Below are 19,546 nucleotides of genomic sequence, written 5' to 3'. Positions count from 1 at the left end.
ACCTCCTGACCTTCTTATGCAGCGATGGAAGTCAGTTGTTTGGATGGAGGAAACCTGTATGCCTGGGTAAAACCACTCACCTTTTGGCACGTTACTGAAAAACCTTCCCATGAAAAATTTTCCATGAAATTTAGACTGTGCAAAACATCATTTGAACTGTGTTGACAGTTTATTGTCACCCAGCCCTCATGGACAGTGAAAGCTGTGGAATCTATGATCCTGACGTTAATCAAGTCCACGACCGTCCGCAGGTTGCTGAAATAACCTCCAGTGTATGACCAGACAGGAACCCAGCATGAGTTGGGCTTGAACTCGCAGTGACCACATTACTGAAAGGTTCTGGGTGAAGTGTGCTGCAAATCACTCTCCACAAATCACTTGGCTCATAAAGCTGATCTGCCAAGAACATAAAGCCTACTTTTCAGCCTAGTTTTGAAATTTGAGATTGCAGTAAAACATATCAGGTGGCACTGAAAATACCTTTATTTTATTTCATTACTGTTTTCACCGTCACTACAGATACATTGTTTGATACACAGGCACAGTTAAAGTAAAAAGAGACACACTTATCATTTTATGGCTTCACCTCAACGACCCAAGAATGAAACAAAGAGAAAACCTGGTCAAAATGACCATTTCCCCTCATCCCAATGAACTTTCAAACAAACAATTATTATGAATAAATGTAATACAGTTTATTACAATGTTTTTACACAACTGTAAAATTCTGACATGTGCATACAATACATTATACATTAACAGTACCTTACAGATACCTATCCATGTACATGTAATTCCTGACAGATTTTACTCTCAGCGATCAGCTAAAATACAACGTTTACAAACTACATGCACATGTACTATCAAAACCAATCTATAGCCATTTTGAATATTAAAATGGAGATATGGAGAAGGAAATGAATCACAGATAACATTAGGATAATTTTCTTACTACCAGTACACTCCTGAGTATTTAACCAAAAAAAAAAAAAAAAAATACATTAAACTTTTTAACGCTTTTCATGTCCTGTTTTTCTCAATTCATGTGAAGAATCAAATTGCTATGAACATCAAAACATTATTAAATGCATTTCATAAAACATTAACAAACATAAAATACATTTTATGTATGACCAATACATATACATAAGATGGAGAACAGTAACTTTGCACATACAGTGTGCTCCCTGAGTTTTTGCATTCAATAATTTCATTATCATTCGTTATCATAACACTTTTCATTCCACTGCAAATGAGTTATCATTCATAGGTTGAATGAAGTAACGTGATGAGTCAATAACTTTCACCATTTGACCAGCAAGATGCCTAAATCATTCCTCACATTATGAATAACAAACTTGAGCATTTACGTGAACAATAAAACTCTATGGGAAAATGACAAGAGGCTGCTTTTACCAGCTATGTGTGACCATTTTTGTGACTGTCACTGTTGCAGATCACAGATGATGTGGTTTTACTCTCAATGATACAGCCTTCCTTAGGCTACACCAACTTTACTTGTCAGAGGTATAAAAATAAAATTGAAAACCATCGAAATTTTGGGAAATGCTGGACTGTCCCTGCAAACTGTTCCTGTTACAGACATATTTATGTAATTGGAAAGTTTTGAAAAACAGAAATGTCATGAAAAAAAACCCTATTAAGATAGGACAAAATAAAAACTGGATTTTCAATTTCATTTTTATTTAATTTCATTAGTTTTTAGTGTCGGCTCACCAGTAAAACACAAAATAAAATTGGTGTCGCCTTACTTCACGCTCTCACAGGCACAGAACGCTTACTGGTAGGCCTTGTGACAGTGTACTATCACACTATCTCCTGGTGTCTTTAGCATGGCATTCACTGAGTCAGTGGCTGGTTTCAGAAAGTGCTTGTAACATTACATGCATGAAACTACTACAGTGGCATGTTCTAATGCACTTGTTCCCAGAGTAGATACAAACATCTTTACATTTCAAGTCTTTTACAAATCTGACCACAGTGATGTAACAACGAATACATCGCAAAGAAATCTACTTATAGACAAGAGTGAGTGAGTGAGTGCTTGGGGTTTAACGTCGTGCTCAACAATTTTTCAGTCATATGACAATGAAGGAGTCCTTAGGGTGTATATGACGTGCCTCCTTGTTGCAGGTATGGATTTCCACCGCTCTTTTATCTAGTGCTGCTTCACTGAGACGACTTACCAAAGGTAAGTCAGCTGCCCTAGCCAAGCCATTATACTGATACGGGTCAACCAGTCGTTGCACTATCCTCTTCATGCTGAATGCCAAGCAAGGAAATTACAACTTCCTCTTAGGTGTGACTCGACCCAGGATTGATCCCGAATCTGCCGCTCCCGAACTTATAGAAAAGAAATCATCGGGAACATTACATGTGGTCAGAATAGTTCCTCGTTACATGTGCATGGTTCCCTTTTTGAGTGGATACACTATTAACAACACAAGCTTACTCAACTCTCAACCTGATGACATTGTCATAAATGACATACACACATTTGTGATATCTTACAAATGTCGTTGATCTTAAAAAAAAATTTTAAAAGTTTAGTCAGCGTCAGCTCATTTCTTTATCCACCAACTTCAGGGCATCTTTGAATGTGAGTCGTGGTTTTCTATGTTTACGGATATACTGGAAAGAGAAGGAAATAAAAACAAAATGTGAAAGGAATGTAAAGCTAGAAAATGTCTTGCAGACATTCTTGTTAAACAACATTCAATAATGGTTCCCAATAACAGACCAGGAAAACTATCATACATTTGGCAGATTTTCCTCAAATTAAAAAGCTCATAAATTCAGGTGCATCAAGGGGAACAACTCTTGTGACAGTAATCTCAACATGTGGATGAGCCCTGATACAGACATTGTATGTGTTCATTTATAAGAGAGCAGAAGCACATTTATGAACGGAGAAAGCCTGACAAAGTTTCACATCATCCACTGGAGTAAGAGGACAAAAAGTTGAGAGGTGAATTTATTTCAGTGAACAGCTGCAGCTTACTGAGCTTGAGTACAAAATCATTACCAAGTTATTGCCTAAATTGTACTTTAATCTTTAGGAACAATAGCCTGGAAAAAACTTTGGCTTGCCAGATTTTCCACCATCAAAACACAACCCCTTTATTTGATTATTATTACACTCAAGAATTGTGCACTTGCACAATAGCATCAGTCTTATGGTTGGAGGAAAATGGACAGCCAGGAGAAAACAACAAATTTTTTTGTAAATTGATGACAAAATCTTCCTTTTGTGATATACAGATTGCATGCCAAATAGAACCTGGAACACAGGTGGTCACAAATGTAAAACTGCACACAATACTCTATGAATGTCGCTGACCATTTACTATGAATTTATTTATATTTTATTCATTTGACTGGTGTTCTATGCCGTACTCAAGAATATTTCACAGATACAATGGCGACCAGCATTATGGTGGTTTACTATGCATAAAGGAGGGGGAGGGGAAAACATTTCATGGATACAACAGCGACCAGCATTATGGTGGTTTACTATGAATAAAGGTGGGGGAGGGGGGGATATTTCAGGGGGGGGGGGGGGGGGGTATCAAAAAAAAAAAATTTCATGACTGTCTCTGTAATCACAGATTATCTTGTATCACTCACTAAAGTTTCTGTACACATATATACAAATAAACTATACCTTTTTGGTATCCTCCAGCGTCGTGTACATGTGATGTGGCTCTATAGACCGAGTGTAACTGTTATACAGATACTGCTGGGCCTGGATGAAGGTCTGAGTCAGTTCTAGCTGCTGCTTCAGCATGTCCTGGAGAGCTAACATGGCTGGGCTGTAGTTTGTCATGGCTGAAACAAAATAGTTCAGTTCATGTAAACATCTATACCTACGCATAGATGTGAATAATGCTTGAATCACAAGTTACTTACATGATTTGTTACCTGTGATTTAGCAAACTTCCCATACATCTGCAAAAAAACATTTATACTGATTTATTTGTTTGATGTCTTACGCTCTATCCCAGATAATTCCCAATCTTGTAATGCATACAGTGTACTGCAGGTTTTGAAGTGACCCTTTCTCTGCTCAGTCTAATACCATTTCAACAAAATTACCTTCCAGGGCCTCATGGCTGACCATGTGGGAAGCAATTGGTGTGGGATCCACAAACGACATTCCAAACGAAGGTCCCATAAAGGCCATGCCTGAGTGGTGAGTGTTCCATTGGTAAGTCAGTCCTGGTTGGTCACCTGTCTGAACCTCCACTGATCTCTTCTCCTTCTTGGATCTCCCTCTGGATAGACTAGAAGAAGAGCTGAAACAGATCATGGCAAAAATCATTTACGTGTGTGAAATGTGCCAAATCAACAAATTAGCCATCCACAGATAAAGGGACAATACTCTTGAGGCTGTACTGGAAATTGTTGGCCAAAAAAATCCATGTTTGCTTATCAAATAAAATTTTCTATGTTTACGTAGAATTGATTGTCTTTCAGTAGATTAGAGTTGTACTTGCACTATTTGCAGGTTACAATAACATTAAAGTTTGTAGAAGTCATGAATTTAGATCAGCTATAGAAATTTTAGGAAATTCAAAAGTAACATGGGAAGAGACGAGGCTGATATTTTGTGACAGGTAATTATCTGGGGTATTACAGGAAAAAATTTGAATGGATTTGCGCTGATCAATTTCTCCACAAAAATTTCCAGTATAGCCTCTTCAAAAAATTACTGGAAAAATGTAACCACTATGGTAGAGGTAGTAATTTTTAAAATTTTTAGAAACTATTTTCTGAATAGTATCATTAAAATATCAGTTCTTGGTATGTTTTTGTTTACAACAAGTACTTACCTTCGGCTGTAGCTAAATGTTCTTGAGTCACTGTGTGAAGTATAACTGTCACTGTATGAGTCAGCCCTAGACTCTGAGTCACTAGCAAAATCCTCTGAATACTCATTCACAGTGTCTGCCTTGGACTCCTCCTCCTCATCATCACTGTACTTTGTCACAACCTCTGACAGAGACTCTGCTATACTACTGTCCTGTCCAATCTTCTCTGTAATACTGTCAAACTCCTCAGAGTATGAGTTTTTCACATCAATAACATCATCAGTTACATCTAAGTTGACATCAGGTAAACTGTCATTCACAGATCTCTTCGCTTTGAATACAGTGTCATTTTTCTCTGTCAGAATTTCTGAAATATCTCTGATCACACTTGCATCTTCACTCGACTCCTTTGTATCCAACCCCATCAACTCATCCACGGTGTGTAAACCAAAATTACTGAATAATTCGGTTTCCTTCTTTTCCTTTGACTTTTTGGGTGACCTTTTTGTGCTGTATACATCACTTTTTTTGCTGGCTGACTTGGATGACTTGGCAGGCTTTTCAGTTTCCGCTCTGGTACTTCCTTTCTTACTAAAAAACGGACTGGGCTCTGCGGTTTGAGCTTTCTTCAGAGGAGAGGAAAGCTTCTCTTCATGATTGAATGAATTCACAGGACTTAACATGTCCAAGTCCATCACAACATTGACTGAAAGGAAAAATTATAATGCTTAATGCCTGATTACTTGGAAGAGAATCTTTCAATGAAAATCAGCTCAAATTTCATTTACCACTCGACCACTTTGGTCAAAGATTTCATATTCTGAAAATCATGAAAATTCTCATCCCTATCATTAAAATCCATATGTTGTAAAAAAAAAAAGGTGACTAAAGATTCAAATATCAAACATGCAAAACATGAACAATGCTTGAGATAAAAAAGGTTTTGACCAACTGAAAGATGATTAAAGAGTTCAATGTTTCAACATATACAATCTCATGACAAAATAATTCACATAGCTACAAGTATGTAGTATGTATAAAATGTTGAAGGTAAAACTCAGTGCTTTGGATTTGAAAAACTGAGAAGAACTAAGGAAAGTTTTCCAAATTTGCTGAGGAGAACATTTACTCTTCTGTTGAAGAACTCATATTGTTTGGATAACAAAGTTGTTTACCTAAATAGCAGAGTTTCAGCTACCACTACGTAAGTATACATATACACTGTACAAAATTGATAGGGGGCCTCTGTGGCCAAGGGGGTTAGCATGCCAGCATGGGGTAATTACCCAGGAGTCTCTCACCAAATGCGGTTGCTGTGAGTTCAAGTCCTGCTCATGCTGGCTTCCTCTCAAGCCATACTTGGGAAGGTCTGTCAGCAACTGGCGGATGGTCGTGGGTTTCCCGAGGCGCTGCTCGATTTCCTCCCACCATAATATTTGCCACCGTTGTATAAGTGAAATATTCTTGAGTACAGCATAATACACCCATCAAATAAATAAATAAATAAATAAATTCAAATTGATGGTAGCTTTAAACAGTGATCACACCAGTCTGGAGGAACATGTACATATGTAGTAACATGAAAGAAGACGTAATTGTAAACACTAGCTAATATTAAAGCTTTCATCAATAAGTGGTTACTGACTGTTTAAGTCACAGCTCTTAATAGAACAAAAATGGTTATCAACAATGCAGAGCAAAACTCAAACTTCATCAGTAAATTTTCATGGTAAAGGTACTTACCAATTTTCAATTAAATATGACAAGTATTTGGAAAAAAAAAAAAATTTGAGAAGCTGAGAGCCAGACACTTAAAACCTAATCCTGATCTTGTGAAGTCACGTTCATACCAATTTTCATTTCCGCATACATATATCAAACCATTTTGAAATATACTGTACCATTAAAACTGCCCTCCTCATCCTGAGCGCTGTCCACCTGTGACACTGACACCTCACTGGGCAGGGAGTCTTCTGAGACTGACCTGCTGAGAGTCCGAGTCTGGTATGGCGGAGATGGACTCCGTCTAAACACTCCCGCTTTGGGGGTAGAGATGTTACGTCTGGGAGAGGCAGAGGTGTGTCGCACAGGTGGTTTGCTATCTGGTGATGGTGAGCGTTGGGCACGAGGGTGAGGTGCATCACGCATGCCTTTAGAACTTCTCTGGGGAGAGTTGGACCTCTCGGACCAAGACAGACCCTCAATAAACTCAGCTAAACTCTCCTCCTCTGATGACAGCATCACTTTCCCCACCAGCTTACGCCTGCCCTTCTGAAGCTGTCCGTCTTGGGGGGATTTACCTAAGGAATAAGGAATCAAATTTCTACAGAAATTCTTGTACTGTAAATCACCTCATGTCATAATCTCACGGAATTTGACCTAAAAATTTGCCTCTAAAAACTGCATATCCACAAACATACAAAGCAAAGAAAATATTACTTTTACTGCCGAAGCTAACATTTTCCTGTTATGTGCCATATACATGTATACCATCCTCAAAACATATACCTAAGATCAACAGAACTCCCAGAATCAACCATAATAAGTAACTTAAGTCACAGATGAAATTTTAGGTTGAATAAAGTGATTACCCTTCTGTGCTAAATATGTGGGAAATTATGTGAAATTTTATGTGATTTACATTAAATCAGTGGCATATTCCAATATTCGGAAATTACCTCATCAATGAACACTGGGAATGCCTGACAAGCTTAGCATCCCCAATTCAGGCTCTCTCCACCCCCCCCCACCTCACCACCACCAACAAAATTGCTCTGACAGCTATCACCATTGACTTCACCACAGTAGGCTGCTTAATTTCTGGACTGACTGACCACTGATGCAATAGGAAACCTATATAGTTTAAAGTTATTTTTCTGTACCAAGAAGAAAGCTGAGAAGCTTATTAATACTTTTATATTCTAGACCACATCATATACCCCATATTAAGACGAAAAAAAACCCAAGTATTTCATGTATCCTTTAATAAAAAACATCCACCCAGATGACATACTTGTGCCCACGACTGGTTGTGCTTTTTTCCTTGGAGTGTCTTCCTTCAGGAAGTCAGGGGGAGGAGGTGGCTCAGTTTTCTTCTTGACAAACTTCCCCCCATCCTTGCCCAAACTCAAGCTGCTGTCTGACGCACTTCTAAGGGGGGAGGGGGTTCTGCCAGCTTTCACAGTAGAAGGTTTCCTAAAACTGTCCTCACTGTCAGTGTCCAGGGTGAAGATATTGGACTGCCTTGTGGGCACAGGACGCTGGGAGATCTTGGAGGTTAACGCTGCTGCTTTGCTTAATGCTGATGAAGACCTATGACTCTGCTGACTGGATCTGGCCATCTCAGACCCGGACACATATTTCCCAGCAAACTTGGATGTTGCAGGCCGATCTACAGGTGCAGGGCTTATCCCAGCTGCTACTGGGGTGGGAGCTTTCTTCAAAAATCTGTTCAAGGCTGGCTCCTTTGGTTCCATAGACTCAACAGAATCCAGGCTATCCCGTACCTTTTTCTTGAGATACTTACTGCCCGAGGCAGGTACTGTTGTCCCACCATACTGATAGTCTTCATTAGAAATACTTATGTCACTGTCTTCATCAAAACTCACAGACTTCCTGGCAGTGGTTTTCTTCGTCAAAGAACTGATGTAAGCCTACAAACAGAAAAAATAAGATCATATCATTCATTTCAGATATTTAAACCACACTGTATAAACACCGCCTGTTAAAATGCAAATTAACTCAATCTAAACAAAATGTTGATTTGGCAAAAAACGTTTTTTTTTTGCCCAGTCTCATGATGGCTAATGTTTCTGGCTCTGTTTTGAGACGACATAAGGGATGGGAATGTGCATCAATAATAGATGTATGATGGCTAGACACTGAGACTCAAGGTGCGGGTATAATCCTAGCCTTGGACAGGAAATTTCTAGACACCCACACTCTAGATACTTTGCCCATGGGACATAGGTAACGATAAGCAGCCCTCTTAAGGTCAATAAGTCTATTAGTCTAGACTAGGTCAATTATCTTTCACCAATAGTAAATATAGACGGCAAGTTGTCAGTCCTGGGAAAGTTCATCAGCATCTTGCCAAAAGGGGTTGATCTACCTTGTTCTCTCTGGTTTCCACCACAAAACTGAGTGCTGTTACATAAGCGAAAAAATTAGAATGACTTAAATAGTTAAATTTTCTCTGATATCAGCTTAAACACTGCAAATATGTGCACACAAGAATGATGATTAAATGCAGATAGACTAAGTGTAGTTACATAGATAAGATACAGGAAATGAATAAATTTTGCCCCTAAAATTGCAATTTTACAGGCAAATAATGTCACAAATTTTCACTGATGGTCCTTCTATAGGATATCACCTTACCTCCCAAGCAACCCTAAAAGTTCCATTCTTAGATCAATAGAACCCTCAGAATCTGGCAAAATTTTAGGTCATTTAAAATATATAACATGTATATCTATTTATTTATTTGATTGGTGTTTTACACCGTACTCAAGAATATTTCACATATACAACGCAGCATTATGGTGCGAGAAAACCAGACAGAGCCTGGAGGAAACCCACGTATGGCCAGAGAGGAATAGTGGACTTGAACTTACAGTGAGTGTATTGGTGAGAGGTCCATGGGTCGTTGAGCAACCCTGGGGCCCCTTACACATGTGTAAGCATAAGAGAAACTTACATTGAGTTCATCTTCTTCATTGACTTCTTTCACAACGCGCTCACCCTTCAGCTGGGACGATGCTCTCTGCAGTAAAGCAGCTGTTGATCCTCCACCCCGGCGCTTCATTATTCAACACGATAATGCAAATAACTTCGGAAGATTATGCAGCATCCTAACAGACACAAAAAGAAAAAAACATCAATTCCAAACTTTATTTTACTTGTCACACGACTGAGGCACATTGACCAATGAAATGGTTATAAAAAATGTGAATATTCTCTATGCAACTGTATTATTACATGAAATTACCGATGGGAGCAATGTACATTTGAAAGGGGATTGTGCCAAATTAAGTTTTTAGGCTAGCAACCTGAAATGTCAAATTTTGTCAATTTTGCTATGTTGGATGTATCAGTTTCCCATCTCATTGTCTGCAATGACCTGTTGATGGCCGTGGCCTTGTGGATTTCCCCCGGGCTCTGCCTTGTTTCCTCTCCCCATAATGTTGGCTGCCGTTGTATAAGTGAAATATTCTTGAGTATGGCATAAAAAACCAGTCATATTTTTTAGTGATAGCAAATGTGAATCTATGATGTCAAAAACAGACTGGCACATTCGTAAAGTCTATAGATGTGAGAGTTTTTCTGCTCTGCAAAAAAAATACTCTGCCCCTTGAAGGCTATACGCTGTAATGGTAATGCAACATACTATAACTATTACTTACATGATTGTGATACTCAGAAATTTTTCACTTACATTATTATAATTTTTTTGTCTGTAGCTCTTAAACCTTATTTCTGTATCAAACAACTGGAATAATTATAGTGTGGTACCACTGAGTTCATGTAACGTGTACCAGATGCAGTGCAAAGTATACAGTGCATCTATTAAGCATGAGATTTATACAAGCATTTGAAAAAGAATAATATTGATTTAGAGCCATTTTACATATAAAAAAAATATAAATGTGTAAATAATGTAAATAAAAATTTAAGGCATGGTTTGTTAAATATGGTGACTGAAAGTAACCTATACATTTCACAAGCAATTTCCTGTGAGTGTTTAGTTTTGTCAAACACATATCTTTGCAAAAGTGAGACCACTGATCAGTCAACCTGAACAACCCAATACAAAACAGCTGAGTGAATACTGCTGGATTCTAAAGTAGAGATAACAAATGCACTAATAAATTACATCTGTGCAACATTTATGTACTTGTAGTAATATATGCTTGATGTCAACCTAAAAACTGTAGTACATGTAATTCTTCCTGCCATATTAGGAATATTCTTAACCTCATGCAATGTTTTAGTCTGCAAATGCAATTTTCATTTTGTGGTGTCAAGAAGATGAGTTTTGCATGCAACAATCAGTATTTGACTTCTGCAGAAATCTTAACAACAGCCACAGCATTTTGTTAGTAAAGGCAATTAATTTCTGGGAGGCTTGTCACTATTCTGGAGATGTCAGTTTGACACTGATGCGCTGGACGGTTAAGAATTGATATCAGAAGTAAATGTCAGTCAATGCATTTTTATGTTGAAATGTGCTAATAGATAAGCATCAAACTCAATAACAATCAGAGCTGTCATCCATGAAAATTCAATGTAAAGTATTTTTCTTTTGGAAATCTACTACCCGTATCTGGTACACATTTTTAGTGATCGAACACCACTTAATCCAGTTGAACATCATTCAAGATAAAAATTACGATCAGCAGATCTTTGAGGCAGCTTTTAAGCTAGACGTTCCTGGTAAAGTGCATAGCTGTGTAGGCAGACTACAGAATCCTATACTTGTCATCACTGATATAAAACCCTGATGATGGAAAGATCAAATTGTAAATGAGGCAATTAGCTTTTGAAATTTAAAAAACTGTACGCCTCTAGAGCACCTAGTCCATCTGCATGGGCTCAGAGTCCTTTTCTAAAAAAAATTCTGACATTCACCCTAACAGAGAGGCTTCACCTTGCTTGTCACACTTTGAACTACCGTACCAACTGTTTCCAAAAGTTCATTACAATTCACAGAATAAGTTTAAGGATATGTGCATCTTTGCTGTTTGGAAAGCACAGTAAGCAATTACACAAAGTGTTGAACATGTACAAACGTGCGCTGTGGTAAGAAAAGCATACATGTACCAGCATGTTGTTGTTGAACAAAAAAATATGCCGTGGTCGGCAGCATATGAACAGGATTTATTTAAGCAACTTTTTTTACACATGTGTGCAAGCTGTTGCAGAAATAGTGCACGGAATGCAGAGCACTCCTGCTATGTATATGGGTGCTCACATTAGTACACCTTCGTAAACGTCCCTTCAATCGCACTCAAAACCGCGTCTGTTGTCAAGCTGCCATTTCGCACTTCCCTGCTGTTCGTTTCCGGAAATGCTTCGGGTGTCTTCGGAGAACAGCCGGGAAATGGCGGATGCCGAGCGCTTCAGCGTGGTGGCCTTTGATTGGTCCACGTTGAACCAATGGTAGGTGTCCAGCTGTCAAGTCACATGGAAGCCGGTGTTTTGTATAGATCAAGCGCTGCAGCTTTCAATCTGTCTTTCACCAGCACAGAACGGAGAAGAAGAGTCGGCATCATGCGTCACCTAGTCTTAGCCTGTTTTGTGGCTCTTGCAGCTGCTGATCCAAAAATATATTTCCAGGAACCCTTCGATGGTAAGATTTGTGCATTGGTGTTAAAAATTTCTGTGTAAAATTAAATTCTTTTATCACAAGATGTGGCTTGTTGGAACGTGGAAAAAGAGGCGTGGTGCCTTCTGGTAATAGGTGCAGATTGCCCATGAATGTTTGCATTTTTTAGGCGAAATTTGTGAAGAGGTTTATAATTTGAGAATCATCCAGCATAAAGTGTTAACTGTGTACTGCAATCAGCAAATTATTCAGTCTAAAATACTTGTCGTAAATGTAACTTCAAGCCCACTCCCTTGCATAGATCTCAGCCAGCGTGGCCGTTGGTATCGACTTAGGTTGTTAAGTGAAAAGGTAACAAGGCATTTGAAACCTTGATCAACATTTACATATCTCAAGCTGGAAAAGTCATTCTCAAAAACGATAGAGTTTGAGTAAATCAGTATTAGAAATGAAGACCACCTTTATATCAACAGCATGACTTAGCTGTTGAAGCCCCATGCCATAGTCAGGCAACAGTTCAGTTTAGCCTTGGCAGAAATTAATTTGATCCTATTCTTGTTTCATGCAGAGTGTTAAATGTTCATTTTGATCACCATTGGGTCAAAATGTAGAGAACATCATGCAGTCATCATTGGTTTAATTTGTAATTTAGTCTATAATTAGCCAGTGAATATGGAGCTCTAATTAAGATCCAGATGTGTCCCATGATTAATCATGCATTGCAAAATCGCCCCACCCCCACCCCCACCCCCACCCCACTTCATTAGGCAGACACTCTGTTTAGAGTAGAGTAGTCTGCACATGTTACAGATGGTGTGGCTCAGTTGGCTGATCAAATTTTGCCCTCCTCTTCTTTTGATCTTCCTCTGGACTCAATAGGCTTACCAGCAGCTAGATTCCCATGGATGTGAGGCCTATCTAACACACAGTTGTCTGTCTCAAATCCTCAATCATGCATGATCATAAAACAGTTAATTTTTTTTACTTTGGCGTGAAACCCTGAGAGCACTTTCAAAGACTGGGTCTGGGTTGCCCTTTTGTTAGTCAATGAGCCCCTTCTCAGATGGTTATTGTGAAAAGCTGGTTCTTCAATGAATCAATGTCACTTTACCTTGTGATAGCAACCTCAACTTTTAAAATCCCACTCTTTGAATGGAGCAAATGATAGTTAACCTATGTAAGCCATCTGTCACCTGTAGCAGAAAACAGATAATCATTAATTGTACCTCTGTATAATTTAACCACACAGATGGCATTGTTCTGATTTTGTCTAAACCTGCACTAGTGCAGCTAAATGCACATCATTAATGAAGACCAAAATAGCAAGGCATTCACATTGCTAACCGGTTTATCATTTGGGAGGTAGGGTTATTTCCTAGTGGTTAGCAGCTGTAAGCTTTTTGAGACTTAACAGATCATTTTAGCAACACCTTGTAGAAAAACAAAACATTTTAAAAGAATTTTACTCTAGTCTGAGGTGATGTGGAGTATGGGTATTGAATAGAGTTACAATTAAAATGATCATTCCTATTAGAATTCTCCATTTCTTGTGCTGTGTTCATAACTTCCATACTTATTACACAACACAAAATGCCCCAAAATTTACTGCTTTTTAATAGTAAATGGTTTCTTAAATTTTATGCACTTTCAATAAGGGGCTTAGCTACTTGTGTTAAGGTATGGGTGAATATGCCTTTTAACTTAAGTATGTCTACAGGACTGCTTACTTACGTTTAAGAGTCATAACATTTGCTCACTATGTATCTCTACCTTCAGATTCTGTTGAAAAAGAGTTATATCACTTTAAAATGAAAAAAAAAAATACAGTAAATAGTTTTTCATGTTTGCACTGTATTTTGATATCTGCTTCCCTTGGAGAGTCGTAAAAAGGAATGATCCTAAGGCGTTATCAACATCAAACCTAATGGTACTGTCAGTTGTGCGCTCTACCATGAGTGGCTTATCAGCAGCTTTTCACAACTTACAAACTGGGAACTTTTGTTTAAGCATTAGTCTTTATGTCTTGTCTTATGCGGCTGCTGATTGCTGTTTTTTTTTTTTCTGTTGACAGATGGTTGGGAGAGCAGATGGGTGGAATCCACTTATAAAGGAAGTGAACAGGGAAAATTCAAATACACGGCTGGCAAATTCTACGGAGATCCCGAAAAGGACAAGGGTAAGTCTTTAGGAATCTTCGCCAAAAAATATGGAACATGTGCGACCAAGTTTTGAAATTATGAAGGAAGTGCTTGGGACAGTACATCAGAGAATGTAACTGGCACATATGGCAGTATTTTTCTCAATCAAACTGTTTTCCCCTACTCAAAAATCTAACTATTTTCACATCAGTGAAACTTTTTCATTTTGAAATATTTAGGTGTTTATTTTTATGCCAAAAGTGGTCTCTTGCTCTTTCTTCTAGCACTGTGAAAATCAAATGAACTTGAACATCCTGAAATAGCAATATATTGACTTCATAAGTGTAAATATTCAACAAAGTGTACTAAACTACTTTCTTGTGGCATGAATATAATTCTGATGATGTGGGTGTTTTGCAGTAAACGGCTTCTGTCCAAAACGTGGCTGACAAATTTCATTTTCTTTTTTACAGGCATACAGACTTCTCAAGATGCCAGGTTTTACGGGATTTCATCCAAATTTGATTCCTTTAGCAACAAAGATAAAACATTAGTGCTCCAGTTTACAGTCAAACATGAACAGAATATTGACTGCGGCGGTGGATATGCTAAACTATTCAACAGTGAATTGGACCAGAAAAATATGCATGGAGACACTCCATATTTAATTATGTTCGGTGAGTAACAGTCAAGAAAAAGAAAAATAATCCTATATGTTATGAGTAAATATAAAAAAAATTATTTTTGTTTTTTTGTGCTGCCATGTTTTAGGTTTCGGTACAAGGAATAACGAACGTTTACTTTTGAACACTTCTTACACATTGAACTGATTGTTGGAAAAATCTGTCAAAGAGCTGGAGATATCTGTTTCATCATGTGATCTATATTTTTTCTTTGCTACTTTAACAGGGCCAGACATCTGTGGACCAGGAACCAAAAAAGTTCATGTCATTTTCAATTACAAAGGGAAAAATCTTTTGACCAAAAAGGAGATCAGATGTAAAGTAAGTATTACTTTTTGTCTTCTGCAGAATTTGAGAAGATATAAGAGATTATTCAAGATAACACTTCAATGTTTCCTGGATCGTGTACACTGTTTTAGGCGCTTAGACAGGATCCAGAATAAGCTCTGAACTTTAGTACATCTTGTTTGATAATGACACAGATTTTAATCTGCAATCCACAACCCTGTCTATCACTGGTTTATCGTATTGTTAATTTTTGCAGTAACATTGAGATTGTTTTGTTCACAGGACGACGTTTTCACTCACTTGTACACACTGATTGTGCGGCCAGACAACACATACGAAGTTAAAATTGATAATGAAAAAGTAGAGAGTGGAGAGTTAGAAGCTGACTGGGATTTCTTGCCACCAAAGAAAATTAAGGTAAGTTAACAGGTTAATTCCTGAAGATTGGACAAATACTAAAGGAACTGGGATCTGTCTGATTTTTGGTTTCACTGTGACGTTAAATCAACTGTTAGAACTAGACTTGTCATGCAAACAAAGGATTAAGCGCAGGTAAACAGGTTGTGACTTTGTATGTACAGTCATGCTACTACCAAATGTAGATTTTTAAACAAAATTTCCTTTATCAGGCAGGTCCCTGAAGCAAGAAAATCTGATGACAAATTTCACTTTATATGAATCCTGAAATGACCAAACCTGAGGACTTGTAACATAATTTAACTTCATGTTTTGTAGGATCCTGAAGCAAAGAAGCCTGATGACTGGGATGAGCGTGAGAAGATCGATGATCCTGATGACACCAAACCCGAGGACTGGGACAAGCCCGAGCACATCCCTGACCCTGATGCCAAGAAGCCTGATGACTGGGATGATGAGATGGATGGAGAATGGGAGCCCCCAATGATTGACAACCCAGACTACAAGGTATAATTGCTGTGACTTTTATCAATAGTTTTGTGTTAATGGAAACGTGGGTTTAGTGTTTGATTTTCTGGGGTGTGGTGGGAGTAACATTGCTTTTTGACATTGTCATGACACTGCCGAGATGTGAAGTGTGATGGGACTTTCAGATGTCATCAATTTATGTGTAAAGAATGTTTAAACTTAAGTACCTTTCACTCGGGTAACAGTTTTAAAACGTTGTTTATCATTCCATGAGTTTTACCATTGTACTGACTTGTTTTGGATTAAACAGTAATTTACTTTCCTTACACACAGTGCAGGAGTCTTAATCTTAAAAGTTTTAAAATTCAGTGACAGAATCTACATCAGTATCAGTATGCGATTTCATGACTTTTTTTGATAGTTGAAATTTACCCTCGTGTTATGAAAACTTGGCGCACAGTTATGAAATGAATAAATTTTTTTATGTCTGTTGTTGACTTTGTGTTACAGGGAGAATGGAAACCAAAACAGATTGACAACCCAGACTACAAAGGCAAATGGGTTCACCCAGAAATTGATAACCCGGAGTATGAAGCCGATGCCAATCTTTACAAATATGATGACATTGCTGCTATCGGATTTGATCTCTGGCAGGTAATGTTCCATTCTCAAAACTTAGTCCCTCCATAAAAATCATCGCTTCATCAAACTTACAAAATGTAAGTTATCTATGGTTTCATGGATTTTTTCTCTCCAACTTTTCACCTTACTGTAGCACAGAGGGATGGATCAGTTGAAAAATTCGGTGAATTGGTTATGTGATGTAATCGCTTCTGTCAGGTGATTTTTCAGCGACTTATCACCCCTCTGTACTACAGTTTATGCTGCCAGATGGTTAGTTATTGAAAAGTCCACTGGATGGCTGACTTCCCATTTGATCATTTTATCTTAAAAGACTTGTGGAAAGATTTTCTGATTTAAAAAGAGTTCAGTGTTGCTTATCAAATGTTTCGTTTGTTCGCAGGTGAAATCGGGAACAATTTTTGATAACATCCTGATCACAGACGATGAAGGCAAAGCTGAAGAAATTGGCAAGGAAACCTGGGGAAAAACAAAGGTATTGTTTTGAATTAAACAAGATGTACAACATGTTAGATTCTCATTGTTATTTTTAGGTTCGTTGTATCTTCTTTTCTGTATGCATCAGATATAAGGGCAAATTGTGTAACGGTCTCGTCATGATATGATTGCAGTATTTGCCGACATATGCCATCGCCATTCATTCATAAACATAGCGGTGTATCTGTAAAGGAAGTTATGAAAGTTGCAGAATTTACAAAGTTTGAGTTATTTGATATGGCTATATATTTTTAAAAAAAATTTTTTTTTTTCTCCCAATGTAAAAGTGATAATCTGGGTTTCATGCAAGAAATTCTTATGGTTTAAGAGACAGGATAGACCTATTATACATGACCGCAAAAGGCATTTGATTGAAATATGCATGTGGTGTTATATAATTTAAGGATGCTGAGAAGAAAATGAAAGATGAACAGGATGAAATAGAAAGGAAGCAGAGAGAGGAGGAAGAAAAGAAACGTAAAGAGGAAGAAGGTAGGTAACTCTTGTCAGGGGAGACAAGTGTGTCACCAAGCATGCTGTGTAATGTGTTATTCAGTACTAAGTCACAGGCTAAGTATAGTTGCAGCAAGATGTGATGAAGAGTAGATTTTATAGTGTCCAGGCCTCTGATGTTTGTGATGTTGTTTCTACATAACTGATCTTGCTGCTTTTATACCCCCGATTTCTGTTGCGTGCAAGTATTCCAAAAAAAACGAGAAACAAAAATTTCACTCCAAAGAAGAAATTCGGAAGTTTGAAGTAGGAATGGATGGATATGACCTTGCTAAACTATGCTTGATACAGTTTGTTCATTGGTCCAGGCTGCCCAGTTAGATTGTGTTTTTAATCTAATCACTGGGACACCCATCTTCCCACACCTGATGAAGTTGATTATATTGTGGTAATCGTACGACAAACCACAAAATATGAAGAAAACAACCTAACCTTAACATTGTGTTATCAGATGCTAAGAAGGAGGATGCCGATGAAGAGGATGAGGATGATGTTGACGATGAAGATAAGGAGGACGACAAAGAGGAGGATGCTGACTCAGATACAGATGTGAGTTATTGATGCTATCTAAGGTCATGTAACATTCATCAGAAGTTTTCAGGGTAATACATCAAGTTTTACTCTTGCTATACTTCACTTGTGCATCCTGTCAACCTCAAATCGAGGGTAGACTTTATCACTTCTGGTCTTTCCTCTGTAATTGTTCACTTTCAGCACATGTTTTGTATTTCACATCTTGCATTTTAAAATCATTGCTCTTATTGCATATTGTCTTTTATCTAATTTTTCCCCCCTTTTTGTTTCAGAGTTTACGCGATGAGTTGTAGAGGACATCAACGCCCATGATTCATCAATTGTATTCCATTTGACTTCATTACCAGGGATGGGGGAATGTGCGAGGTCAGGCCTTTTTCTGACAGGTGACCACTATGTATACAAAGCTCAGGCAAATTCAGTGGCTCACAAAAGTTAAGGAGGCTGTCGGGGGAGAAAAAAATATATCATGTAACCACAAATGTAAAGGAATCATCCATGCTAAATCATCAGACTTGCATTTGGTCCTTCGTAGAAACTAAAAGTCTATGTATTTCCTGTCATATGGTACCAGTTATCCATGAACTGGTATTCAGTTTGGCTCTGGGTTTTTTCCTGTGTGTGTTTTTTTTTTTTTCTTCTTTTTTGTTCCTCTGTGACGCGTGGGAGTAGATTTTATTTATGCAACCATTTTTGTACAAAGTAAACCACTGTTTGTTGCTGTGTTTAATCGGATGTTAATGATGTATATTTGAATGAGAAGTGTATGAAAGGCCAAAAAACGTGATTTGTACAGCAGATTCTCTGGTTTCTACCAGTCTTGGTAGATAGCTAATAAATCGTCCTAAAGATAGTATATGACTGGTGTCCTGTTTCTGTTATGAAAAGTTTGATGTGATTGGTTTGGTACCAATAACCAAAGTCCAGTTAACAACATGGTTACACACCAGTTACTGGTTCGCCTTCACATCAATATTACTGCAACACAAACCCTTCAGTTACTGTTTTTTCTCTGTAGCAGTAGGGGCCTCTGTGGCTCAGTTGGGTAGCGCGCTAGGGCAGTGTAATGACCCAGGAGTCTCTCACCAATGCGGTCGCTGTGAGTTCAAGCCCAGCTCATGCTGGCTTCCTCTCCGGCCATACGTGGGAAGGTCTGCCAGCAACCTGCGGATGGTCGTGGGTTTCCCCCCGGGCTGTGCCCGGTTTCCACCCACCATAACGCTGGTT

At 38.2% G+C, this 19,546-nt stretch overlaps 2 protein-coding genes across 2 annotated transcripts; one reads left to right on the top strand and one right to left on the bottom strand.

Moving 5' to 3' along the window:
- Positions 1 to 550: 550 nt before the first annotated feature.
- LOC135471274 (uncharacterized protein C19orf44-like) lies at positions 551 to 11,894 on the bottom strand. Its single transcript, XM_064750438.1, has 8 exons — positions 11,806 to 11,894; positions 9,532 to 9,685; positions 7,846 to 8,485; positions 6,734 to 7,132; positions 4,854 to 5,538; positions 4,117 to 4,316; positions 3,686 to 3,849; positions 551 to 2,652 (listed from the first exon to the last, which is right to left on the bottom strand). The coding sequence occupies exons 2-8, from the start codon at positions 9,637 to 9,639 to the stop codon at positions 2,578 to 2,580; spliced, it is 2,271 nt and encodes a 756-aa protein (XP_064606508.1). The 5' UTR covers positions 9,640 to 9,685; positions 11,806 to 11,894; the 3' UTR covers positions 551 to 2,577.
- Positions 11,895 to 12,035: 141 nt separating this feature from the next.
- On the top strand, positions 12,036 to 19,178 carry LOC135471812 (calreticulin-like). Its single transcript, XM_064751166.1, has 11 exons — positions 12,036 to 12,183; positions 14,231 to 14,335; positions 14,771 to 14,974; positions 15,207 to 15,301; positions 15,551 to 15,685; positions 16,004 to 16,192; positions 16,664 to 16,807; positions 17,178 to 17,270; positions 17,677 to 17,764; positions 18,237 to 18,334; positions 18,592 to 19,178. The coding sequence occupies exons 1-11, from the start codon at positions 12,105 to 12,107 to the stop codon at positions 18,610 to 18,612; spliced, it is 1,251 nt and encodes a 416-aa protein (XP_064607236.1). The 5' UTR covers positions 12,036 to 12,104; the 3' UTR covers positions 18,613 to 19,178.
- Positions 19,179 to 19,546: the final 368 nt, after the last annotated feature.

This window comes from Liolophura sinensis, chromosome 7, assembly GCF_032854445.1.
Source record: "Liolophura sinensis isolate JHLJ2023 chromosome 7, CUHK_Ljap_v2, whole genome shotgun sequence".
In the NCBI taxonomy this organism is placed as follows: Eukaryota; Metazoa; Mollusca; class Polyplacophora; order Chitonida; family Chitonidae; genus Liolophura; species Liolophura sinensis.
The sequence above is the reverse complement of the archived record's forward strand: the minus strand, read 5'-3'. Positions and strand labels throughout refer to the sequence as shown.